Source organism: Bison bison, unplaced genomic scaffold, assembly GCF_000754665.1.
Source record: "Bison bison bison isolate TAMUID 2011002044 unplaced genomic scaffold, Bison_UMD1.0 scf7180017863888, whole genome shotgun sequence".
In the NCBI taxonomy this organism is placed as follows: Eukaryota; Metazoa; Chordata; class Mammalia; order Artiodactyla; family Bovidae; genus Bison; species Bison bison.
In genome coordinates, this window is record NW_011494460.1 from 580,730 (window position 1) to 604,678 (window position 23,949).

Genomic DNA, 23,949 nt, shown 5'->3' on the forward strand with positions numbered 1-23,949 from the left:
TGATATATGTATACCTATGGCTGATTCAGGTTGAGGTTTGACAGAAAACAGCAAAATTCTGTAAAGCAATTATCCTTCAATAAAAAATAAATTTAAAAAAGAAAGATGGCTTATATATACTTTTCACTGGGAAGCCTGCTTTGAAAATTTATATTTTGACTATATGAAATTACAATGCCTGGAGAATGAAGCAACCTACCTTTTTATTTATTGCATTAGTTTATTATTTTGGCTGCTTACTTAAAGGAATATAGTTAGATAAGCATTAATTGTGCCAATCATATTTGTAATAAGTACTTTTGTAGTTTCCAAACTTGGGGGGAAACTCACTGAGTTACATCTTAAATATACTTGCAACATGAGGGAAATATACAAAATGATTTCATTGTACTACACCTTGAAAAGATGCCTATATTAAAATACGTTTGTGATTTCATCTGTGGTTATGAGGAAGGTCTCAATCTTTGACTCATCTAGTCTATGAGGCTCTTTAAAAATGCATGATACAGATGACTGTGTATTGTGATGGAAATTCACAGATGACGCTACCAGAGTGCCTCTTGGAGATGAAGGTGGATATATCAACGCCAGCTTCATCAAGATACCAGTGGGGAGAGAAGAGTTTGTGTACATCGCCTGCCAAGGACCTCTCCCCACAACTGTTGGAGATTTCTGGCAGATGATTTGGGAACAAAACTCCTCAGTGATAGCCATGATGACCCAAGAAGTAGAAGGGGAAAAAATCAAATGCCAGCGCTATTGGCCTAATGTCCTAGGCAAATCAACCATGGTCAGCAACAGACTTCGACTGGCTCTCGTGAGAGTGCAGCAGCTGAAGGGCTTTGTAGTAAGGGCAATGACCCTGGAAGATATTCAGGTGCGTGCATTCAGCCTTTCCATGATTACATCAGTGTCTTTCTCTGAATAAAAGCTAATGATTTGAGTCCCATTTCAGTGGAACTAATTCCACCTATTATTTTTAATCTAATAGAAACTTTACTGTGACCTTCGTCATGAATTCTGCCAGTTTCCTCTAGTATATTGTTTAGTGACTAAATCATGTCCAACTGTTGTGCAACCCCCTGGACTGTAGCCCACCAGACTCCTCTGTCCATGGGATTTCCCAGGCAGGAATACTGCAGAAGGTTGCCATTTCCTTCTCCAGGGGATCTTCCTAACCCAGGGATCAAACTCGCATGTCCACATTGGCAGGGGGATTCTTTACCACTAAACCACCAGGGAAGCCCTTCCTCCAGTATATACTGTATTCAAATCAAAATGGAAATGCAGGACTTTTACAGAATTAACCATCATCCTTTGCTTGGTGTGATAGCACAGAACAGCTCAAAAACTATGTGCTAGAAACTCTTTTTTTTTTAAAGGTCAAACCTCTAAGTAGGCTCAATAAAACTTTTTAAAAAAATCTCCACATAGAAAATAATCCCCTACAAAGACAACATATTTTAATATAAGGACAATTGTAGCATAAATGTTTGTTAATCAGGTGATTCCGATTGCTCCACCTAAGCACTAAACAAATTATCTTAAATTAGATAAGTGGTTATACCTGAGGTTAAGCTTCTACTGTTTCCCCACCTCCACACACCCTCACATTTTCTCCTTCGTCCACCCAGTAATGCTAACTTGGTTTGAATAATGTGTTAGGTTCCGACTGGAGTTTTAACTTTGTTAAAGAATTATTTTATTTTCATAGAAACAAAGCTTATTGACTCCGTGTTGTTGGTGGCATGTAAACAGAGCCTGAGAATTTCCTTCATGATTTCTAATTTGTGATTTTACAAAGATTATATTTCTGTATTCATTTACACCAGCCTACGCATTACTTGGGGGCTTCCCTGGTGCCTCAGATGGTAAAGAACCTGCCTGCAATGTGGGAAACCCAGGTTCGATCCCTGGGTCGGGAAGATCCCTTGGAGAAGGGAATTGCTCGCGATCCACTCCAGTTCAGTTCAGTCTCTCAGTCGTGTCCGACTCTTTGCAACTTCATGGACTGCAGCACGCCAGGCTTCTACTCCAGTATGCTAGCACAATTGTTCAGTATTTTTTAAACGACTTACTAAACAACACGTTTATAGAGCTTAGACTTTGTTATAGAATCTAGGGATTCAGAAGTTAACCATACAACCAAAGGAAATTGCTGACCTCATGGAAAGTAATTTCTAATGAGAAGATACTGATGTTGATGCCATGAGAAAGTCAACATCACAGGGACGTTGTGGGGAGGGAAGTGTTTCAGTCAGAAAGAGCAAGTGCAAAGATCCTGAGACTAGACTGTGCCGAGTGTTTTTAAAGAACCAGAGCGGGCCCTGTGCTGCAGCAAAGTGGCCAGGAGGAAGAGGTTAGGTGTGAGAGGAAGCCGGACCACATCTGTAGGGCTTTTAAGCCCCTGCAATGACTGTGGCCTTTACCTGAGTGAATTTGAAAATGGGTCATTTAAAAAAAAAAAAAGGTGTTAACAAAACATAATTTGCTTTTAGGGTTTCCAAAAAGTAGTTTTTACCAATATTTGAAGCGTGGATCTAGTAACCTTTTTTATTTTTCATTGGAGGATAATTGCTTTACAGTGTTGTGTGGGTTTCTGCCATTACAACAATCTGGTAACCTCCTTTATAAAGGTCCTCCATGTGTTGTCTGATGGAGTCTCTTTGTCTCTTCCATTTTTATTTGGATCTAATCCAATGGACCAGGCAAAATTTTTAAAGGACAAAATAATAAGAATTAATTATATGTAAATGACATAGTATACCTTTATCTACTTATTCTGTTGTACAATTTCAGACCGGAGAGGTACGACATGTTTCTCATCTGAATTTCACTGCTTGGCCAGACCATGATACACCTTCCCAGCCAGACGACTTGTTGACATTTATCTCCTACATGAGACATGTTCACAGATCGGGGCCAATCATCACACACTGCAGTGCGGGCATTGGACGTTCAGGGACCCTAATATGCATAGATGTGGTTCTCGGATTAATCAGTCAAGATCTTGAAGTGAGTACAGGATGTGTTGCGATCTCAGAATTTTTTATTTATTAGTTTGTATGAATGACAGTTTTCTTACTACATAGAATTGCAATTTAGTAAACTTTCAAAACTGCATAGGGCATAATCAAGAAGAAAATAATATTCCAAACTTATATTTGTTTTACTGGGGTTTTTTAACCATCCATTTAAAGCCCCTTATGTGGCATTGCATTTTTACTCTGTATAGTCTTTAGATTTGTGTAAGATCTTCACTGTTGTTATCACACTTTTAGAGACAGAAATATTGAAGTGCCAAAGAAAGTGTATCTTTGAAATGAAAGTTTATATTATTTTGTTATTGTTATTGTTACCTATAGGTGGGAAACACATACTTTATTATACAAATCGATACTGAATTGTCTAAACAATTACTCCTGATTTTTTAAATTACTACTAAATAAGCAAAGTTAATAAGAGTATGCTGCTGCTGCTGCTAAGTTGCTTCAGTCATGTCCGACTCTGTGCGACCCGATAGACGGCAGCCCACCAGGCTCCCCCGTCCCTGGGATTCTCTAGGCAAGAACACTGGAGTGGGATGCCATTTCCTTCTCCAATGCATGAAAGTGAAAAGTGAAAGTGAAGTCGAATAAGAGTATAATCTTACTTAAAACCTAAATTAGTATAAATCATACTTAAAATGTTATCTTACTATACATAATATGTAACTAATCATTATCTCTTAAAGAATTTGCCAAGAACCATACTATCTTGCTCTTCACACTCTCATGATAATTTAAGTAGGACAAAACAGTCTATTTCTCCATTGGGGATATAAGAAGATCAGGAATTTTATTCTGAGCAGCAAAATATAGGAAAAATAGTTAATGGAGACACTAGAAATTAGTTGTTCCAAAGGAAAGAGAATTCCTATTGGGGACTTTCTAATAGAATAAACATCCTAATTCTTAGAAAGATAATAAATAAAATTATCAAATGATGGCAAAGTCAGTTCACCAACTCATTTTGTCTGGAAGACTTTCTCAAGACTGATAGAAGGGAAGGGAGATCGGGGTAAAGAAATCTATATAAGCCACTCCTTGGTGAATCTTTGGGGTTCAAAGTCAGTTATCATTTTTATATAACATACAGACTCTGTTTCCTTTGGCAGTTCGACATCTCCGATTTAGTGCGCTGCATGAGACTACAGAGACACGGAATGGTTCAGACAGAGGTGAGTGTCGGCTCCTACCTTCTGATGAAGATTTTTGTAAAAGTATTTCTAGGGCTGTCTTTTTTTCAATATTGCCTTTTAGTTTAAAAAATAAGAAAATGCAATACCAACAATGAATAGATTACAGAGAATAGGATGGCACATTGGGGGCAAAAATTTGAGGTGGGACAAAATAGCATGTAATTAGTGGCATTTCAATTCCAACCTAAAAAAGAGAAGGTAATATTCTTGCTACAGAATTTTCCTGAGAGGAAATGGTTTCGGCAGCATTGACTTGAAGGCATAAAGGGAGTCTGGAGTTCTTAGCTTGGGAAAGAGTTCGTTTATCCTCTGCTTTGGTCATTTTCATTTTTCTTACCTAAAGTCAAAAGGTAGGTTATGTCACCCACTGACCTGCAGACATGGGTCCTTCCCAGAGACTACATGACTTAGAGTGTCTGTCTACTCTGCATAGCTCAACTGTCCTTTTTGTTTATAGTGGGAGGGGAATACATTGCACAGTTCTGTATCCCGCATCTTACATTCAACCCTATAACACGATTTTCCCATATTTTCAAAGTTGCTCAAACATCACTTCCAATAGTGGTGAAGCGATATATATCAGTATATATTCACACTATACATCTGGTCTTCTCTTCCTCTCTCTCTTTTTCCTCCTCTCTTTTTTTTTGTTTGATGTGGAAGCTGTGTCCATATATCTGTTAACTTATATTTCTCTAGCTCCCAAAAAATACAAAAGTTTACTATTTTTAAAATTAAAACTTGCCACCTTTCCTTTCATATACCTTTTAAATTCAAATTAAGTCTCCTAAATATTAAGACTTATTCAGTCTTTTTTTTTTTTTTAGGTAAAGAAAACATATAAAAAAATAGTTCTTTAGACCCAGAAGTTCACTTGTTCAGCAGATATTTATTAAGTGCCTACTGTATGCCAGGCACTCTTCTAGGCGCTTGGGGCATGTCAGTAAATAACTTGAATAACAAAGATCTTCTGCCAGAATAAAAGATCTTCTGGTGGATGGTGATGAGCAAGGCAGATAATAGATCCATTTACTGTACTCAGTTATGCTATAAGTTATAAGATATTTGAAAGTGGTAAGTGCTTTAGAAGGAAAAAGAGTTGGGTAGAGGATGAGTCATGGCAGGTTGGGTGATACTTTACATAGAGTGGTACCACTGAGGATGTAACCCCTTGAGCAGAGATGTGAAGGACATGAAGCAGGTGGTCATACGAATGTCTGGGAGAAAGAACCTTTCAGGCAGACAGAACCGCCTTCGAAGAGGTCCATGATAGGAGTTTGTCTTCTGTGTTCAAGAGTAGTCACAACCAGTGGCTGAGGCAGAGGGAGCAGGAGGGGAGGTGTGAGGGGAGGTGACGGGGCCAGAGCTTGGGGCTTCCCCCTGAGTGAGATGGAGCCATCACGGGATTGTCAGTATGGAATGACATAAGTTAACGCCCATCTTAAAGGACCACTCCAGCTGCTGTGCTAGAACAAGACGTGGTTTGGGGAGTAGGGTGCAGGGTTAGAAACCAGAGGACCGTAAGTATCACCAAAGCACAAAAAATAGAGGTGGCCCACCCATCGGAGATAACTTCAGTTAGCACTCACCCACCACCCCAAGGCTGCTTCCTTCCACACTTTGTCAGTCGGGTTTCTCTTTCTTGTCATTTTCATGACACTGCACAATTCTGTATCCTGCTTTTACTTTCAACCTTATAACACAGCTTTTCCATATTTTCAAAATTACTCAAACATCGCTTCCAACATTGGTGAAGCTATATATCATATATTCACACTATACAGCTGAAGTCTGCTCTCCCTGTCTCCTTTTTTTTTGTTGTTGTTGTTCTAGGATCAATATATTTTCTGCTATCAAGTCATCCTTTATGTCCTGACACGTCTTCAAGCTGAAGAAGAGCAAAAAGAGCAGCCCCAGCCTCTGAAATGACATGAGAAGAACAGCCTTCTGGATATCTGTCCATTTCTTTGCTCTCTACTTAAAGGTCACAGGACAGCAAGTCCATAAAACCTTATTATACTTATTCTCCTCTACCTTAGAGGGGCGTTCTTAATAACAGTAAATAATGGTGACCTGCTGTATTTTTACAGCTGCACTAACTGAATAATGCAGATCTTAGGGATGAATAAGGCAGCATTTGATTATAGACATATCGAGTCTATTTTTCATGTACCAATCTTGTTTATAGCAAAATTATTTTCCAGTATTTTTTTAAAAACTAGAGCTATTTTATAGGGGATACTTGAAGCCAGTATTTAAGCTTTAAATGACAGTAATATTGGCATAGAAAAAAAAAGGTAGCAAACATTCCCTATATCAATTTCTAATGTTTACTATCTAGAACTTCCTGTAATATATTTATATACTTTTCCATGAAAATAGAGATACCAAATATGTTTGTAACTCCATCATGCTATATATCCGCTCACTTTGTAAATAAAAATACACCTTAAAACGTGAACAAGCCAAGAGTGTGTGCAGACAAGTGTAACATTTTCAGTGTGCTGTTTTTTAACAACATCTAGGACCCTGTGAAGGCAGGAACTTCTGGACTGCAACTTCCCATCTCCCCATTTGGTCCCAGTCATGCCAACCAGAGACTGGGAGTATTGTTGGAACCCCTGGAGGTCTGCAGACTCTGACATGAGGGTCAGGTACTGACTGACAGTGGCTAAGAAATTCAGTCTCCCTTCCTGCCTCCTCCCCACAAGCCTAACTGATGCCTGAATCCGAATTTTCAAGTCCTAGTTGTTGCAAAACTCAGAATATCTCGCTGACAAGGGTTAATGAAAGAAAACAGTATCACGCTTCCTGGGAGGTTGATATTGATTCTGCCTGAAGGAAACAGCTTCCCAGGCGGCGCTAGTGGAAAAGAACCTGCCTGCCAGTGCAGGAGACGTGAGAGACTCAGGTTTGACCCCTGAGTTGGCAGGATCCCCCTGGAGGGAAAGCATAGCAACCCACTCCAGTATTCTTGCCTGAAGAATCTCATGGACAGAGAAGCCTGGCAGGCTACAGTCCATAGGGTCACCAAGAGTCAGACAGGACTGAAGCAACTTAGCATGCCCCACAAAGGAAAGAGATCAGCTTTGAAGAACCCACTTCCAATTCTCAGTACCAAACGTGTTTCACTAACTCCTAGTTCTGACAGCATTCCTCCACTCTGCCATGATTGATGCCATCCCAAGACCCCGGAAACTGCTTGATTCCTCCTCATAGGATTGACCAATTCTGAGCTAATTAACTGGAATGTCTGATCTTACCCAAGATCTCCTGGGAACTACTCCTGAAGAGCTGCTGCTGCTAAGTCGATTCAGTCGTGTCCGACTCTGTGCGACCCCATAGACAGCAGCCCACCAGGCTCCCCCATCCCTGGGATTCTCCAGGCAAGAACACTGGAGTGGGTTGCCATTTCCTTCTCCAATGCATGAAAGTGAAAAGTGAAGTGAAGTCGCTCAGTCATGTCTGACTCTTAGCGACCCCATGGACCGCAGCTTACCAGGCTCCTCTGTCCATGGGATTTTCCAGGCAAGAGTACTGGAGTGGGGTGCCATTGCCTTCTCCAGAAGACAACATCAGGAAATGCACAAAAGTCCACAGGGATGTGGCTGACTCCTCACCAGGCAGCAGGTTTGAGTCCTACATCAGAAGTGACAGGACTACCCTGGTGACTCAGACGGTAAAGAATCTGCCTGCAGTGCAGGATCAGGAAGATCCCCTGGAGAAGGGAATGCAACCCACTCCAGTATTCTTCCCTGGAGAATCCCATGGACAGTGGAGCCTGGTGAGCTGCAGTCCATGGGGTCGCAAAGAGTCCTGAAAGTGAACACTTTCAGTTCACTTCACTTTTCAGAAGTAGCTCTGAATCTCTTAAGAGAAGCATACTTCATCACCATCACTCCCACTTCCATCAGAACAGTTTCTACAGATTGGGTTGTAGGAACAATTTGGAGTGGGGCCAGGGGAGGGGGAGTGGTTCTGTTGCTTTAAAAGCTATTTGGAAACTCCTGAGTGGGCTGGAATGGTGAGACCTTGTTTTCCTGTCATAAGCACAGGAAATGAGGCCAGCGGGGCTCCGGGAGCCAGTACAGCTGGAGGTGATTAGCTCCCATCCGAAGTCCACAGAGATGGGCGGGGGAAAGCTGGAGAAGATGCTTTTTCTGGAAAGAACGTAGCTAGGAAATGCAAACTGGGGGAAGAAAATGTGAGTTTCGCTTTAGGGACCCTGAATGGAAATTTCATTATAGCAAACATGTTACTGCCCACCCCCCCTCACCCCCCCCCCGGAACGTGGCTCCGCTACCAGAGTGCGGGGAACCCTTGGCTAGGGCCGCACTGGTAGGAAGCATGCTGAGGCCACAGAGCTAGGGTGGCACGAGGAGGCACTCAGCAAACGCGTGAATAAATACACCTCGGCTCCTAACGCACGTCAGACAGCGAAGTACTAGAACACGCACAGCCAAACAGAGTGGCTCAAACACAACAGAAGTTTCTCTAAGAGTTCTGGGTAGGGGAAGAGCTCGGCAGGCTGCCTCTCCTCCCTCCAGTTGGTAGGAGCCCGGGCTGATGGAGTTTCTATAATCAACACAGTTTCCAAGGTCATCGTGAGAATCATCTCCATACCCCCAGCCAGAAAAGGAGGAAAGACTATGGGAGATCTTTCAAGCTGGGCAGCCTGGAAGCAAAGCACATGACTGCCACTCATTCTATCAGCAAGAACTGGTCAGTGTCCCTGAGCACAGAGAAGCTGGGAAGTGAGTTGGCTAAGCAGCTGATCCCAGTGACAAGACAACTCTACACAAAAGAAGGAGAAGCACAAGAAGTGATGGAATCTATCTATAAAACTGGACTGAAGTTGCATATTCTAAAAGATATATCTTAGTATGGTCCTGAGCATGTAAGACTGGATACATCACTTTTGTCCCCAGGTTTGGTATATGTATTAGTAGAAATATTTCTGTATCAAGATAAAAAGGAGAGAAATGGTTATTGAGAAAAGGTCAGGTGTTCACATCTGTGGTTCCAGATTGCCTGTTAGATCTCTTGGTTTTAAAATGTCTAGTTACCTAAATGCCATGTGATACATCCAAGAAATTAACAACTCACAAAAGCTGCCCTTCAGTCAGATATCTTGATAGTGAAAGAATGTGTTTCCATTTTACATAATTCAAGGTACTTTGTTATGGTTGAGATAAATGTAACAAATTATGCATTGACCTGCGTAATATTTTAAAGTCAATTTAAACTTTAATGTATCAATTTGGAGTTGCACTTGACTGCAAACAACCAAAAACTAAATCAACAGGCTTACACAATTTAGAGGTTTCTTTCTTTAAGAAAACAAGTTCAGAAGTAGACAGTTGCCGGGCTTGATTCCACAGTGTGATAATGGCGGATGTAGTCCCACTTGTGTATTTCTGGTTTTGTTTCCCTTGCCTGAGGAGACATATCCAAAATATTATTGCTAAGACCAGTGTCAAAAAACATACCACCTATGTTTTCTTCTAGAAGCTTTATGATTTCGGGTCTTATTTGTTGTTGTTGTTCAGTCACTAAGTTGTATCTGACCCTTTGTGACCCCATAAAGTGCAGCATGCCTATCCAACTTCTCTATCCTTCACTATCTCCCAGAGTTTGCTCAGGTTCGCGTCCAGTGAGTTGGTGATGCTATCTACCCATCTCATCCTCTGCCTGCCTTTCCCCTTTTGCCTTCAGTCTTCCCCAGCATCAGGGTCTCTTCCAGAGAGTCAGCTGTTCACATCAGGTGGCCAAAGTATTGAAGCTTCAGCTTCAGCATCAGTCCTTCCAATGAATATTCAGGGTTGACCTACTTGAGGATTGTCTGGTTTGATTTCCTTGCAGTCCAAGGGACTCTTGAAGAGTCATCTCCAGCACCACAATTTGAAAGCATCAATTCTCTGGCATTCACCCTTCTTTATGGTCCAACTCTCACATCCATACATGACTACTAGAAAAACCATAGCTTTGACTAAACAGACCTTTGTCAGCAAAGTAATGTCTCTGCTTTTTAATATGCTGTCTAGGTTTGTCGTAGCTTTTCTTCCAAAGAGCAAGCGTCTTAATTTCATGGCTGCAGTCACTGTCTGTAGTAATTTTGGAGCCCAAGAAAATAAGATCTGTTACTGTTTCCACTTTTTCCCCTTCTCTTTGCCATGAAGTGATGGGACCAGCTACCATGATCTTAGTTTTTAGAATGCTGAGTTTTAAGCCAACTTTTTCACTCTTCTCTTTCACCCTCAAGAGGTTCTTAGTTCCTCTTCACTTTCTGCCACTATACTGGGTGCGTATATATTTACAATTGTTGTATCTTTATGTTGGATTGATATCTTATGTAACCATTATGTAATGCCTTCTCTTGTTACAATCTTTGTTTTAAAGTCTATCCTGTTGGATATAAGTACTGGTGCCCCAGCTTTCTTTTGTTTTCCACCCCTCACTTTCAGTCTATGTATGTCTTTAGATCTGAAGTGAGTCTCTGGTAGGCAGCATATATGTGTGTCTTTTTTTTTTTTATCCCTTTAGTCACTTCGTGGTAATTAGTAATAGGTATATACATATTGGCATTTTGTTCATTGTTTTCTGCTTGTTTTGAAGCTCTATTTTGTTTGTTTGTTTGTTTTTACTGCACTGTGCAAATGTGGAATCCTAGTTCCCCAGTCACTGAACCATGTCCCCCTGCAGTGAAAGTGTGGAGTCTTAATCACTGGCGTATTCCCGCCAGGGAAGTCCTGTTCCTTCATCTTTTGCTCTCTTCCCTTATGATTTGATGATTATCTGTAGTGTTGTGTTTGGACTCCTTTCTCTTTTGTGTGTGTGTATTTAAGTTGATTTCTTAAGTTCAACTGCATTGGTAACAACCCTGCATTTTTGTTCCCTCTCCCCACATTTCATGTGTTTGACATATTTTACGTCTTTTTGTTTTGTGTATCTTTAACCAATCATTTTAGATATAGATGATTTTACTACTTTTGTCTTTTACCTTTCCTGCTAGCTTTATAAGTGTTTGATCTACTACCTTTATGTATACTTGTCTTTACCAATGAGACGACTTCTTTCACAATTTTCATACTTCTACTGTTGGCCTTTTCTTTTCCACTTAGAGACATCTCTTTAACGTTTCTTATACAGTTGATTTAGTTGTGCTGAACTCTCTTAGCTTTTGCTTCTCTGTAAAATTCTTTCTTTCTCCTTCAAACCCGAATGATAGCCTTGTTGGATAGGGTACTCTTGGTGTACATTTTTTTCTGTCACTTTGAATATATCATGCTACTCCCATCTGGCCTGCAATCTACTAAAAAGTCAGCTGATAATCTTATAGGAATGTCCTTGTACATAACTAGGTGCTTTTCCCTTGCTTCTTTTAAATTCTCACTTTATCTTTAATTTTTGCCATTTTAATTACAATGTGTCTTAATGTAGTTCTCTTTAGTAGGTTTATCTTGTTTGGGACTCTGTGATTCCTGGACCTGAATGTCTGTTTCTTTTCCCAGATTAGGGAAATATTCAGCTATTATGTCTTCAAGTATGTTCTCTGCCCCTTCCTCTCTCTCCTCCTTCTGTGACCCCTATACTGTAAATGTTAGTATGCTTGATGTTGTTCTGGAGGTCTCTTAAACTGATTTTTGTTTTTTCAGCTTGAGTGATTTCCTCTGCTGTCTTCTAGCACTGATCCATTCCTCCATATCGTCTAATCTACTATTGATTCCTTCTAGTGTATATGTTTATTTCTTCTATTGTAGTCTTCAGCTCTGTTTGGTTCTTTATATTTTCTAGCTCTCTGTTAAACTTATCACCGTGTTCATCCATTTTTCTTTTTTTTTTTTTAATATTTATTTATTTGGCTATGCCGGGTCCTAGTTTCAGTATGTCGGGTCTTTGCTATTCATTGAGGCATGTGAAATCTTTAGTTACAGCATTTGGGATCCAGTTCTCTGACCAGGGATTGAACCCAGGCCCCCTGCATTGAGAGCACAGGAGTATGGCGTCTTAGCCACTGAACCACCAGGGAAGTCCCCATCCATTTTTCTCTTGAATTTGTTTTGCATCTTTATGATCATTACCTTAAACTCTGTTGGGTAAATTGCTTATCTCCACTTAGTTTTTCTGAGATTTTGGTCTTGTTCCTCATCTGGAACATATTCTTCTGTCTTTTCATTGACTTAATTCTCTCATTTGCATTATGTAGGTAGGTTATGTTTCCCAATCTTAAAAAACTGCCTTATGTAGAAGACACATTATGGGCCTCAGCAGTACACTCCCTCTGGTCACCAGAGCTATATGCTCTAGGCATTCACCTTATGTTGGCTGCATGGGCCCCTTTTATTTTTTTTAATGGCAGGGCTGACTGCAGTGGGCACATTGTTGGGCAAGGCTAGTCCTGGCCCTGCTCCTGCCAGGCCCTGCCTAGTGCAGTGGCTTCAGGCCCACTGGTCGGCACTATTGGGTCCCAGTGTAGTTGACTGCACAGCCAAAGGAGGTCAGCCAGTGCCAACCCACTGGTAGACTGGTCAGGGTCTCAGGGCAGCCCACTGCAGACCCCAGGTGGTCCCAGGGGTGATTCCAACCCACTGGTGGGCAGGATAACATCCTTTTTAAGAAGGGAGACTGAACCTTGCTCAAGATTGTCCAAATAACAACTGGGATTCAATTCAAGGACTGCCTGACGACAACCCGTTCTAGCTCTTTAAGTGTGTTACAACAAATAGCTCTGGTAAAGCCCAGGTTCTTCCCACTACACTCTGCTGTCTCACCTGCCCACCTGGGTCTTTTCCAGACACAGAGCTGACTCATTCTGCTTAACATTCCTCTGCACTCCCCACTTCTGAACTTCATAGGGGCCCTGCTTTTATGAACACATGATTATTTAGATCAGTTAGAATACAGTTTATTCAGTTAGAGCTTTTGTTTAGTTACATTTTTTTTTTTAAAGATAATGCCTGACCTCTTGGACAACCTTTTTTTTTTTTTCGTATTTATTTTATTTATTTGGCTGTGTCGATCTTAGTTGCAGCACGCAGGATCTTTCGGTTGCCACGTGCAAGCTCTTAGCTGCAACATGTGGAATCTAGTTCCCCGACCAGAGCTCAAACCCCCAGCCTCCTGCATTGGGAGCACAGTCTTAGCCGCTGGACCACCAGGGAAGTCTCGACTTGACTGTTCCTCTTTCCTCTCAATGACGTGTTTACAACCATCTCTGGAGATGGCAATCTTCCAATGTGACTACTTTCAAACCCTTACGTTGATTTCTGTTGTTTCTGTCTTAAAGGATGGCTTTTGGTGTACTCGTCTCCAGACCTGTCCTGATGGTGGTAAACACTGATCATGCAGTTAATACTTTGAGAATGGAACATGGGAATTTACCATTTTCCGTTAGGTGCCTATGTAGACAAATGATTTAATCCCTTTCTTGAGGATCCTTTCAAACTCATGGGAATGCTCATTTTGGAACTGGGGATCGCTGAACAGCCAATTCTACTATGTTAACTGCAGCAGTTGAGAATTAACAATCATGTCACACATGTGTGAACTTCCTTTCCATATACATATACTTGTGATCCCTAATCTGTCTCTTTCTGTACTACCATGAAGATGGCCTTAATTGGGAAAATACCGTAATAACCATTGCCATTATATATATAAAACCTGTAAGTTCTTGGGTATAGTTACAAAATAAAATTGTAAAGCACTAATCTCAGACAATATGCTTTTACACATTTCACAATTAACAAATAATTTAAAAATGGAACCAAGCAGAGCCCAATAAAACACAGTAATAGAAAGTTATAAAGTGGCATTTCATATCAGTAGAGAAAAGAGGACTCATTCAGTATATGATGTTAGGACAATTAAATAGATTTTTAACATAGCATAGAAAAATTCAAAATAAATATGTACATATTTAGTTGATCAAAGTAATAGAAAATATAGGAAATATTTTTAATAATGTTAGAGGAGAAGGATGGGTTTTATCTACTGCCAGACAGTATACTCAGCAGCTAGTAAATATGTTGACCCCAAAAAGAACTCCCTGAAAAGGGGCCACATACATTCATGAAAAAGGGGTCTTTTACAATTCATGATCCACACAAAGATATAAATATTCTAACATTTGATATATCTATCTTAAGGTCAAAATACAATTTTGAAAGACTAATAAAGCTGAACATGTGAAACTTCCATACAGCAAAAGACATTATACAAAACTAAGAGACAAAAGAGCGGTAAAATATTGACAAAACAGAGCAGAGTCACTGTCCACCATGTGTTCAAATTTATCAGTCAAAAAGGAAAAAATACAATAGAAAAGCGGGCAAAGGACATGAACACGCACTCATGAAAAATGCTTCACTCGATTTTTACAATTCAATTTTAAATGAGATATTTTCACAAAGCAGAACGATCGTTATTAAGATGAATATGGCTGTGGGAAACCAGACACTCTCAGGCACTGCTGGTACCACGTTGCCAGAGAGCTCTCTGCCCAGCATTTTAATGTGCAATCAGCCTGGCAATTCAAGTCTAGAAAATGATCCTACAGAAATACTGGCATGGAGGCACAGGTGTTTGTGATAGCACTGTAATACCAAGAAGTTGAAAGCTAAATGTCCTTGAAGAAGAAATGGTGAAATAAATTACAGTCCTTCCACACACTGGAATACTTCTATGAAGCCACTGTTCTAAAGAATGAGATAGGTCAACACAGACCGACATGTAAAGATGCTCTGTAACATATTGTTGGTTTTGTTGTTCAGTCACTAAGTCGTGTCCAACTCTGCAATCCCATGGACTGCAGCACCCCAGCTCCCCTGTCCTTCATCTCCTGGAGTTTGCTCAAACTCATGTCCATTGAGTCAGTGATTAATCATTTAGTCATTTATGAAACAGTATACATGGAATGCCCTTTTTAAATTATATAACTCATAAATCTATATATTAGAAGAATAAACATGTGCCTGTCTCTAGGGAGTAAAAATATTACCCTCAAGGGTTCATTAGATTCCTCTAGGGAATGTAATGTAATTGCTCGTATTACATCTATAAATCTAAGATTTTCAAGCCCTTAAAAATCATCATTTGAGAAAAGACCCCATTTTTATAAGAGCTGTATGTTTTCTCCCCACTACCCCAAAGCACTTGCCCAAAGTCAAGAAGTCAAGTGGGTCCAGACTCTGTCCTTGCCCTGCAGTGTGAGGTGACATTTCTACCCAGAGGCTTAACTTGTGAGATTAAAATTCACAGCTTGACGACTTCATGTAACGATGGGGATCGCTCTTCACTGTACGGGAGACAAGAACACACATAGCAACTAGTAAACATGTTGTGTAAACCCCCAAAGGAAGAACCAGAAATAGGCAGAACATATTCTCCAAGGGGATCCTATGACAACTCACAAGCCACACAAAAATATAAATATGTTACCATCACACACATTCCCACAAGCCCTGCCAACAAGATTCGCTCGTCAGCTCTGCGCTGTCTCTACTGGCCACTCAGGGAGGCAAGGTGTAGTCAAACCAACAAGCCCCTACTTGGCACGTGCGATGTCACCAGTTGGCGTGGGAGGACCGTGGGGATCCACGGGTCCCGACGGCCCAGGACTTAGAGTGGCTTCTTCATTCACCTCCAAGAAAGCAGTGGTCTCTTTAGGAGAAGTGGATTTCTTCCTATGGCGGGCTTCTTGACAACTGGGCTTCTCGTTTCCATGTTTGTTCTTCAATCTCCTCTTGTACATCTTGTATGCTAAATGTTAAAACACACCAGTACTTAAAAATCACTTTGGCAAAGACTATAATTTGGTAACATTGTACACGGGTCAAAACTTAGGGGGTTTGTTTGCTTTGGATCACGTATGTATAAACACACAAAGAGGAAGAAGAGAAAACTAGAACAAAATAATTCAGTGTATCAGGATGGCTATTTCTGTCTGGAATGAACCTTCTGTGATTGAGACACTCATCAGATTGCTGACAACCCATCCATACATCCATCTATCCATCTGTTCATCCAGTCATTCATTCATTCAGTTAATCGGCAACTCCTGTGGATTGCTTACTATGGATCAGGTGCTCCCCTGGTGCTTTTGTGACTGGGAATGGACCAAGCATATTCCTTCAGAAACAGTCTCACCATGAGAAGGTCTTAAAATTTGGATCTAAGACCAGGGTTTTACTCTTCTAGAATATATCTTGTGGGAAAATTAAACCCTGGTGTTCCTTATACTGATTGTTCTGTCAGTAATTAGTATATAATCAGTTTTATGAGTAATCATTGAGGCTTAGTCGAATCTGTTCTGTGACAATAAATTCACAATGGCTAAGATTAATCTATCAGTCTATATATTTTAAATTTAACCTCTGTGACCCTGAATAATGATAGGGATGGGTAAGCACATATGTGCTGTGCTGTGCTTAGTTGCTCAGTCATGTCCGACTCTGTGACCTCTGCACTATAGCCTGCCAGACTTCTCTGTCCGTGGGATTCTCCAGGCAAGAATATTGGAGTGGGTTGCCATGCCTTCCTCCAGAGGATCTTCTCAACCCAGGGATCAAACCCAGGTTTCCCACGTTACAGGCAGATTCTTTACTGTCTGAGCCATCAGAGAAGTCCAAGGACATATATATGTATGTTTTTTAAAATGTATGTGTATGCATTATGGAGAAGGCAATGGCACTCCCACTGTAGTACTCTTGCCTGGAAAATCCCATGGACGGAGGAGCCTGGTAGGCTGCAGTCCATGGGGTCGCTAAGAGTCGGACACGACTGAGCGACTTCACTTTCACTTTTCACTTTTACGCACGGGAGGAAGAAATGGCAACCCAGTGGCCTGCCGTCTATAGGGTCGCAGAGAGTTGGACACAACTGAAGCGACTTAGCAGCAGCAGCAGCAGCAGCATGCATTATATTTCACAGCCATTCAGCACAATTCTTAGTCACAGAAGTACTGTGAAATAACATTTGGAATATTTCTTAATAAAACATAACGTCATTTTTGAGATTAAATAATTGCTCATGGACAGTTCTGAGAGTGCACTGTTTCTTTGCAAAGCATACTGGTTTGTAAGCTCACTTTCACAGTTTTTTTTTTTAATATTTTTCTGTGAAACTTCCACTTGTGGCACAGGATCTTGTTTATACATTTATGTTCCCTAGAAATGTCATGCTAAAAATGTATCACAAGGGCAGTCCATGTAGATTCATGTTGAAAAAGGAGTTTGTGAACTGGGTGAACAATTTTCAGTCACGCCTACACACTGGGGTCTTTACGTACCAGCAACCATGAAAAACCCATTCAGCATCTGGAAAAGTCCATAGGCCAATATGAAGCCAAATATCTGGACCAGTTGCTCTGCAGTGAAGGATAACTGCAGCATGGTGAAGCACATCTGAACATTCTGAGTTCCAGTTTCTAAGGAAATTGTCCTGCACCTACCAAGACAAAAATTGTATGCACCAGCAATAAGGATTATACAAAAATCTTCTCTTACGTATAGTAATAAGTGCAAGCCAGGAGCTGAGACTACCAAAAGTGCTTACTACAAATGCTTCAATAATTATTTGATGAGTACCTACTCGGTAGGCGGTCTCTTAAGAAGCACCTCTTGAATGGGGCTCTACCAACCTCCCCTAGGAATCTGGGTGAAAAGACAAGATACACGGAAACAACACACGACCAAGCATGATGACAGGTCAGGGAGATGGTGCAGAAATTCAGAAAAGTGGCGTAAATGCCACTTTTAGAGAAGGCTTCACAGAGGAAGGGTGGGATTAAAGGATGGACAGGGAAAGAGGCATTTAATGTGGGAAATGGTTGTTTGGGGACAGGCATGAGTGTGGCCTGGTCAGTAAGCACTGCTCATGCTCTAAGCCAGCCTGTGGGAAGTGAAGGACGAGGAGGTGAGAATGGAAAATTGAGTCAGAGACAAAACAGTGTAAACTAAAGAATCTGCCTGCCAATGCAGGACACTCAGCTTCCATCCCTGGGTTGGGAAGATCCCCCTGGAGAAGGAAATGGCAACCCACTCCAGTATTCTTGCCTACAAAATCCCATGGGCAGAGGAGCTTGGCAAGCCACAGCCTATGGGGTCGCAGAGAGTCGGACACGACTGAGCAACTAAACAGCAACCTAAATGACACTTGAAAATAAACAGGGCTTCTCCAGTGTCTCAGTGAGGAATCTGCCTGCCAGTGCAGGAGATGTGGGTTTGATCCCTGGGTCAGAAAGATCCCACATGGTGCGGGACAACTAAGCCTGTGAGTCACGACTACTGAGCCAGTGCTCTAGAGCCCAGGAGTCACAACTGCTGAAGCCCACTCGCCTTAGAGTCTGTGCTCCACAACCAGGGAGCCACCGCACTGAGAAGCCTGTGCACCGCAACCAGAGAGCAGCCCTCATGGCAACGAAGACCCAGCATGGCCAAATAAATAAATAAAATTATTTTTTAAAAAAAGAAACATAAAAATCCTATGTGAAAACCAAATGTCTGCAATGAAGTCTTTGGTGAAAGGGTTTAGTAATAAGTTTTGTATACTTTTCTCTGTTTGATTTGTTTTCAAAGGAAGAGAGGAAGGGAGGAAGGAAGGAAGAGCAGGAAGGAGAAAAAAGGAAAACCTAGGCAGGACCTTGGAGGCTGGGTTAGGCAGCTTCATCTCTTCCAGTTTCCAAAGGGCATCTTGAGGTTTTCACAGATGGCAGAAGAGAGGACAGAGGCATGTGATAAGGCAGCTCCTCTACCCACACTGGCTTCCCAGGTGGCTGTCGTGGTAAAGAACCTGCCTGCCAATTCAGGAGACTTAGAGACAAGGGTTCAATCCCTGGGTCTGGAAGATCCCCTGGAGAAGGGCATGGCAACCCACTCCAGTATTCTTGTCTGGAGAATCCCATGGACAGAGGATCCTGGTGGGCTGTGGTCCACGGGGTTGCAAAGAATCGAACATGATGGAAGTGACTTAGCACGCTACGCAAACTGGACTGAGATGTGAAGGTGACAAGGTGTGTAATGTGGGAGTAAACCTATTATCACTAGTACAGGGCAAATTCAGTGGCCCTGATTTTATTTCTAATCATCCTGTTTCTTGTTATGCTTTCTGCAGATTACTCTCACTTCTTTCAGAGACCTTGTCCATAACTTGACATGATTAAGCTATACAGCTGTACCTCATACCTGGACCATTCACAAAGCAAATGCAGTATCTCAGTCCTGATATTTCTCAAGCCATCAAGTGTGGAAAAAAACAAGACTGTTGACTACACTCTGCCATAGGAATCCTTCTCTCCAGACTCAATTATATTTCAAATCCTCAACAGTCTGTGTTCCTAAGGACAGTCAGCCCATGGATTCAACCAACCTCAGATCAAAAATATTTTGGAAAAGAAAAATTGTGCAAGGTTTCTAAAAGCAAAACTTGAACTTGCCTCGCAGGCAACTATTTATGTAGCATTTACATTGTGTTAGGTATTATAAGTCATCTAGAGATAAGTATATGGAAGACGTGCATGCATGCTCAGTCACTAAGTTGTGTCCAAGTCTTTTGCAGTCTCATGGACTGCAACCCACCAGGCTCCTCTGTCCATGGGACTTCCCAGGCAAAAATACTGGAGGGGGTTGCCATGCCCTCCTCCAGGGGATAGTCCCGACCCAGGAATTGAATCTGTGTTTCCTGTACTGCAGGCGGCCCTTACCATTGAGCCACCTGGGAAGACCTATGGAAGATGTACATAGGTTAAATGCAAATACTATGTTATTTTATATAAGGAAGTTGAGCACCCTTGGAGTTGGAGTCTGGTATCTTCAGGGGATCCTGGAACCAGCCCCCTGCAGATATGGCTGTACTGACCTTGTAAAAAAAAAAAAAAACCCAGGTCCAAATCTTAACTCTACCACATTCTGGTTCTATGAACTTGGTCAGATTACTTCTCCAAAGGGTTTGCTCATCTGTAGAATGGGTAACCAAGAGTATCTACCTCTTAGACTTGCAGCAAGAAGTAAATGAGATACACTTGGCAGAAGTGAAGTCGCTCAGTCGTGTCCGACTCTTGCGATTCTGTGGACTGTAGCCCACCAGGCTCCTCCGTCCATGGGATTCTCCAGGCAAGAATTCTGGAGTGGGTTGCCATTTCCTTCTCCAGGGGATCTTCCTGACCCAGGGATCGAACCCAGGTCTCCCGCACTGCAGGCAGACGCTTTAACCTCTGAGCCACTTGGCAGAGCCTCACCAACTATTTGGTACCATCCTGAATGTTTCCCAAGTACACAAAAACATAAAGCTGATTAAAAGTCTCCCACTTCATGTTTTTAAATACATATATGTGTCTATTCTCTTGGATAAAATTTTACCAAGGATCAAAAGAAGAAACCCTAGAATTTAAATGGGGAGATCTACATATCACAGTGGATTTCTTCTTAAATTGACAATGTTTGTGATGTGCTAAGTTGCTTCAGTCATGTCTGACTCTTTGTAACCCCATGGACAGTAGCCTGCCAGGCTCCTCTGTCCATGGAATTCTCCAGGCAAGCATACTGGAGTGGGTTGCCATTACCTACTCCAGGGGATCTTCCTGACCCAGGGATCAAACCCATGTCACTCTCCTCTCCTGCATTGGCAGGCAGATTCTTTACCACTAGCACCACCTGGAAATCCCCAACAATGTTTAGGTTGTAAACAAAGTACCAGTTAACATGAAAAAAAAAAAAAAAATCCCCAAACATCACTTTGGGAATTTAATGGCACAGTTTATTTTTCAATAATACTTTTCTGATTTGAAAAGTAGTATATATTCATTATGCATCAAAAAATTTAGATAATATATCAAGGAAATATTAAGAAACTAAAATTACTCTTCATCCCACTACTCAAAATTAAACATTTATCATAGTGGTGATTTAGTCACTCAATTGTGTCTGACTCTTTGAGAGCCCATGAACTATAGCCTGCCTTCCAGGCTCAGCTGACCATGGAATTTTCCAGGCAAGAATACTGGAATGGGTTGCCATTTCCTTCCCCAGGGGATCTTCCTAACCCAGGGACCAAAACCCATTTCTCCTGCATTGCAGGCAGTCTCCTGAATTGTAGGCAAGTTCTTTACTGACTGAGCCATGCAGGAAGCCAAAATATTTTTGTTTATGTGACTGCACAGAGTTTTAGTAGTGACATGCAAACTTTTAGCTGCAACTTGTAGGATCTAGTTCCCTGACCAGGGATTGAACCCAGGCCCAATGCATTGGGAGTGAGGAGTATTAGCTGCTGGACAACCGGGGAAGTCCAATTAGCCTATGGTATATTTCGTCCAATATTTTCCTAAGCATAAAATTTTTCTATTTTCTTCTACAAATGGGAATCAAAATGCATACTGTTTCCTGCTCCTTTTAAACTTATTTCAAGTATTTTCCAAAAGCATTAAAATGGATGAATTATAGTACTCACATAGACACAGTCATGAATTAAATATCTCTTTTGTCAGATATTTAAACTGTCTCTATTTTTTATATTCACACATAACACTGAAATTAATATCCTTGTACATCAGTATTTGTTTGTTTATCTGATTTGCTAGCTTCAGGACAGATTTCTAGAAATAAAGTCACTGAATTAATAGCTATAAATATTTATAAGGCTGTTGATATGACTAAATAGCCTTCCAGAGAGTTTGTGCCAAATTATGTTCCCACCAACACTGTATGATAATGCTCATCTCATTGACAGGCAAAACAGTATGGAATGTTATCATTTGTAATATTTTATAATGTTTATTTCATGTAAGGATGGGCATGATAAAGGCCAGAAATGGTAAGGACCTAACAGAAGCAAAAGAGATTAAGAAGAGGGGGCAAGAATACACAGAAGAACTACATAAAAAAATCTTAATTACCCAGATAACCACAATGGTATGGTCACTCACCTAGAACCAGACATCCTGGAATGTCAAATCAAGTGGACCTTAGGAAGCACTACTACTATCAGAGCTTATGGAGGTGATGGAATTCCAGTTGAAGCTATTTAAAATCCTAAAAGATGATGCTGTTAAAGTGCTGCACTTTATGTGAGCAAATTTGGAAAACTCAGCAGTGGCCACTGGGTCAGTTTTCATTCCAATCCCAAAGAAAGACAATGCCAAAGAATGTTCAAACCATACAACTGCACTCCTTTCACATGCTGGCAAGGTTATGTTCAAAATCCTCAAGCTCAGCTTCAGTAGTATATGAATCAAGAACTTCCAGGTGTACAAGCTGGATTCAGAAAAGGCAGAGGAGCCAGAGATCAACTTGCCAACATTCACTGGATCACAGAAAAAGCAAGAGCATTCCAGAAAAAAACATCTACTTCTGTTTCACTGACTATACTAAAATGTTTGACTGTGTAGATCACAACCAACTGGAAAATTCTTTAAGAGATGGGAATACCAGACCACCTTACTTGCCTCCTGAGAAACCTGTATGTAGGTCAAGAAGCAACAGTTAGGACCAGATATGGAACAATGAAATGGTTCAAAGTTGGGAAAGGAGTACGACAAGCCTGTATATTGTCACCCTGCTTATGTAACTTATATGCAGAGTACATCATGTGAAATGCCTACTGGATGAATCACAAGCTGGAATCATGATTGCCAGGAGAAATTTCAACAACTTCATATATGCAAATGATACCACTCTAATGGCAAAAAGTAAAGAGGAACTAAGATCTCTTGATGAGGGTGAAAGAGGAGAGTGAAAAAGCCGGCTTAAAACTCAACATTCAAAACACTAAGAGCATGGCATCTGGTCCCATCACTTCGTGGCAAATAGAAGGGGGAAAAGTGGAAAAAGTGACAGATTTTCTTTTCTTTGGCTCCAAAATCACTGTGGACAGTAACTGCAGACATGAAATTAGAAGATGTTTGCTCCTTGGAAGGAAAGTGATGACAAACTTAGCATATTAAAAATCAGAGACGTGACTTTGCCAACAAAGGTCCATCTAGTCAAGGCTATGGTTTTTCCAGTAGTCGTGTATGGATGTGATAGTTGGACCATAAAGAAGACTGAGCACCGAAGAGCTCATGCTTTCAAATTGTGGTGCTAGAGAAGACCCTTGAGAGTCCCTTGGACAGCAAGGCGATCAAACCAGTCAATCCTAAAGGAAACAACCCTGAATAATCATTGGAAGGACATCCCACTTGTGGATGGGACTGGTGATAGAAGCAAGATTCGATGCTGTAAAGAGAAATATTGCACAGGGACCTGGAATGTCAGGTTCATGAATCAAAGCAAATTGGAAGTAGTCAAACAGGAGATGACAAGAGTGAACATCGACATTCTAGGAATCAGCAAACTCAGATGGGCTGGAATGGGTGAATTTAACTCAGATGACCATTGTATCTACTACTGTGGGCAGGAATCCCTTAGAAGAGATGGAGTGGCCATCACAGTCAACAAGAGAGTCTGAAATGCAGTACTTGGATGCAATCTCAAAAACAACAGAATGATCTCTGTTCGTTTCCAAGGCAAACCATTCAGTATCACGGTAATCCAAGTCTATGCCCCGAGCAGTATCACTGAAGAAGCTGAAGTTGAACAGTTCTTTGAAGACCTACAAGACCTTCTAGAACTAACACCCAGAAAAGATGTCCTTTTCATTATAGGGGACTGGAATGTAAAAGTAGGAAGTCAAGAAACACCTGGAGTAAGAGGCAAATTTGGCCTTGGAGTACAGAATGA

General features: G+C 41.2%; 2 protein-coding genes across 11 annotated transcripts in view; one reads left to right on the forward strand and one right to left on the reverse strand.

Annotated features, from left to right (window-relative positions):
• The window catches only part of PTPN13 (protein tyrosine phosphatase, non-receptor type 13 (APO-1/CD95 (Fas)-associated phosphatase)), a 223,360-nt gene extending 217,026 nt beyond the window's left edge, over positions 1-6,334 (forward strand). For all 9 annotated transcript variants that reach the window (XM_010833760.1, XM_010833762.1, XM_010833764.1 and 6 more), the window contains 4 exons: positions 540-877; positions 2,800-3,015; positions 4,157-4,219; positions 6,074-6,334. In XM_010833760.1, the coding sequence (XP_010832062.1) occupies positions 540-877; positions 2,800-3,015; positions 4,157-4,219; positions 6,074-6,169 (713 nt within the window). In that variant the 3' untranslated portion in view covers positions 6,170-6,334. The remainder of the gene's footprint in view (positions 1-539; positions 878-2,799; positions 3,016-4,156; positions 4,220-6,073) is intronic.
• A 5,924-nt stretch (positions 6,335-12,258) lies between these two features.
• Positions 12,259-23,949, reverse strand: part of SLC10A6 (solute carrier family 10 (sodium/bile acid cotransporter), member 6) — a 33,044-nt gene continuing 21,353 nt past the window's right edge. The window contains exons 5-6 of one of the 2 annotated variants that reach the window (XM_010833773.1): positions 17,529-17,686; positions 12,259-16,000 (exon numbers count right to left, since the gene is read on the reverse strand). In XM_010833773.1, the coding sequence (XP_010832075.1) occupies positions 15,786-16,000; positions 17,529-17,686 (373 nt within the window). In that variant the 3' untranslated portion in view covers positions 12,259-15,785. Of the gene's footprint in view, positions 16,001-17,328; positions 17,687-23,949 lie in introns of those variants that run through there. The other variant, XM_010833772.1, reaches the window with a different exon arrangement.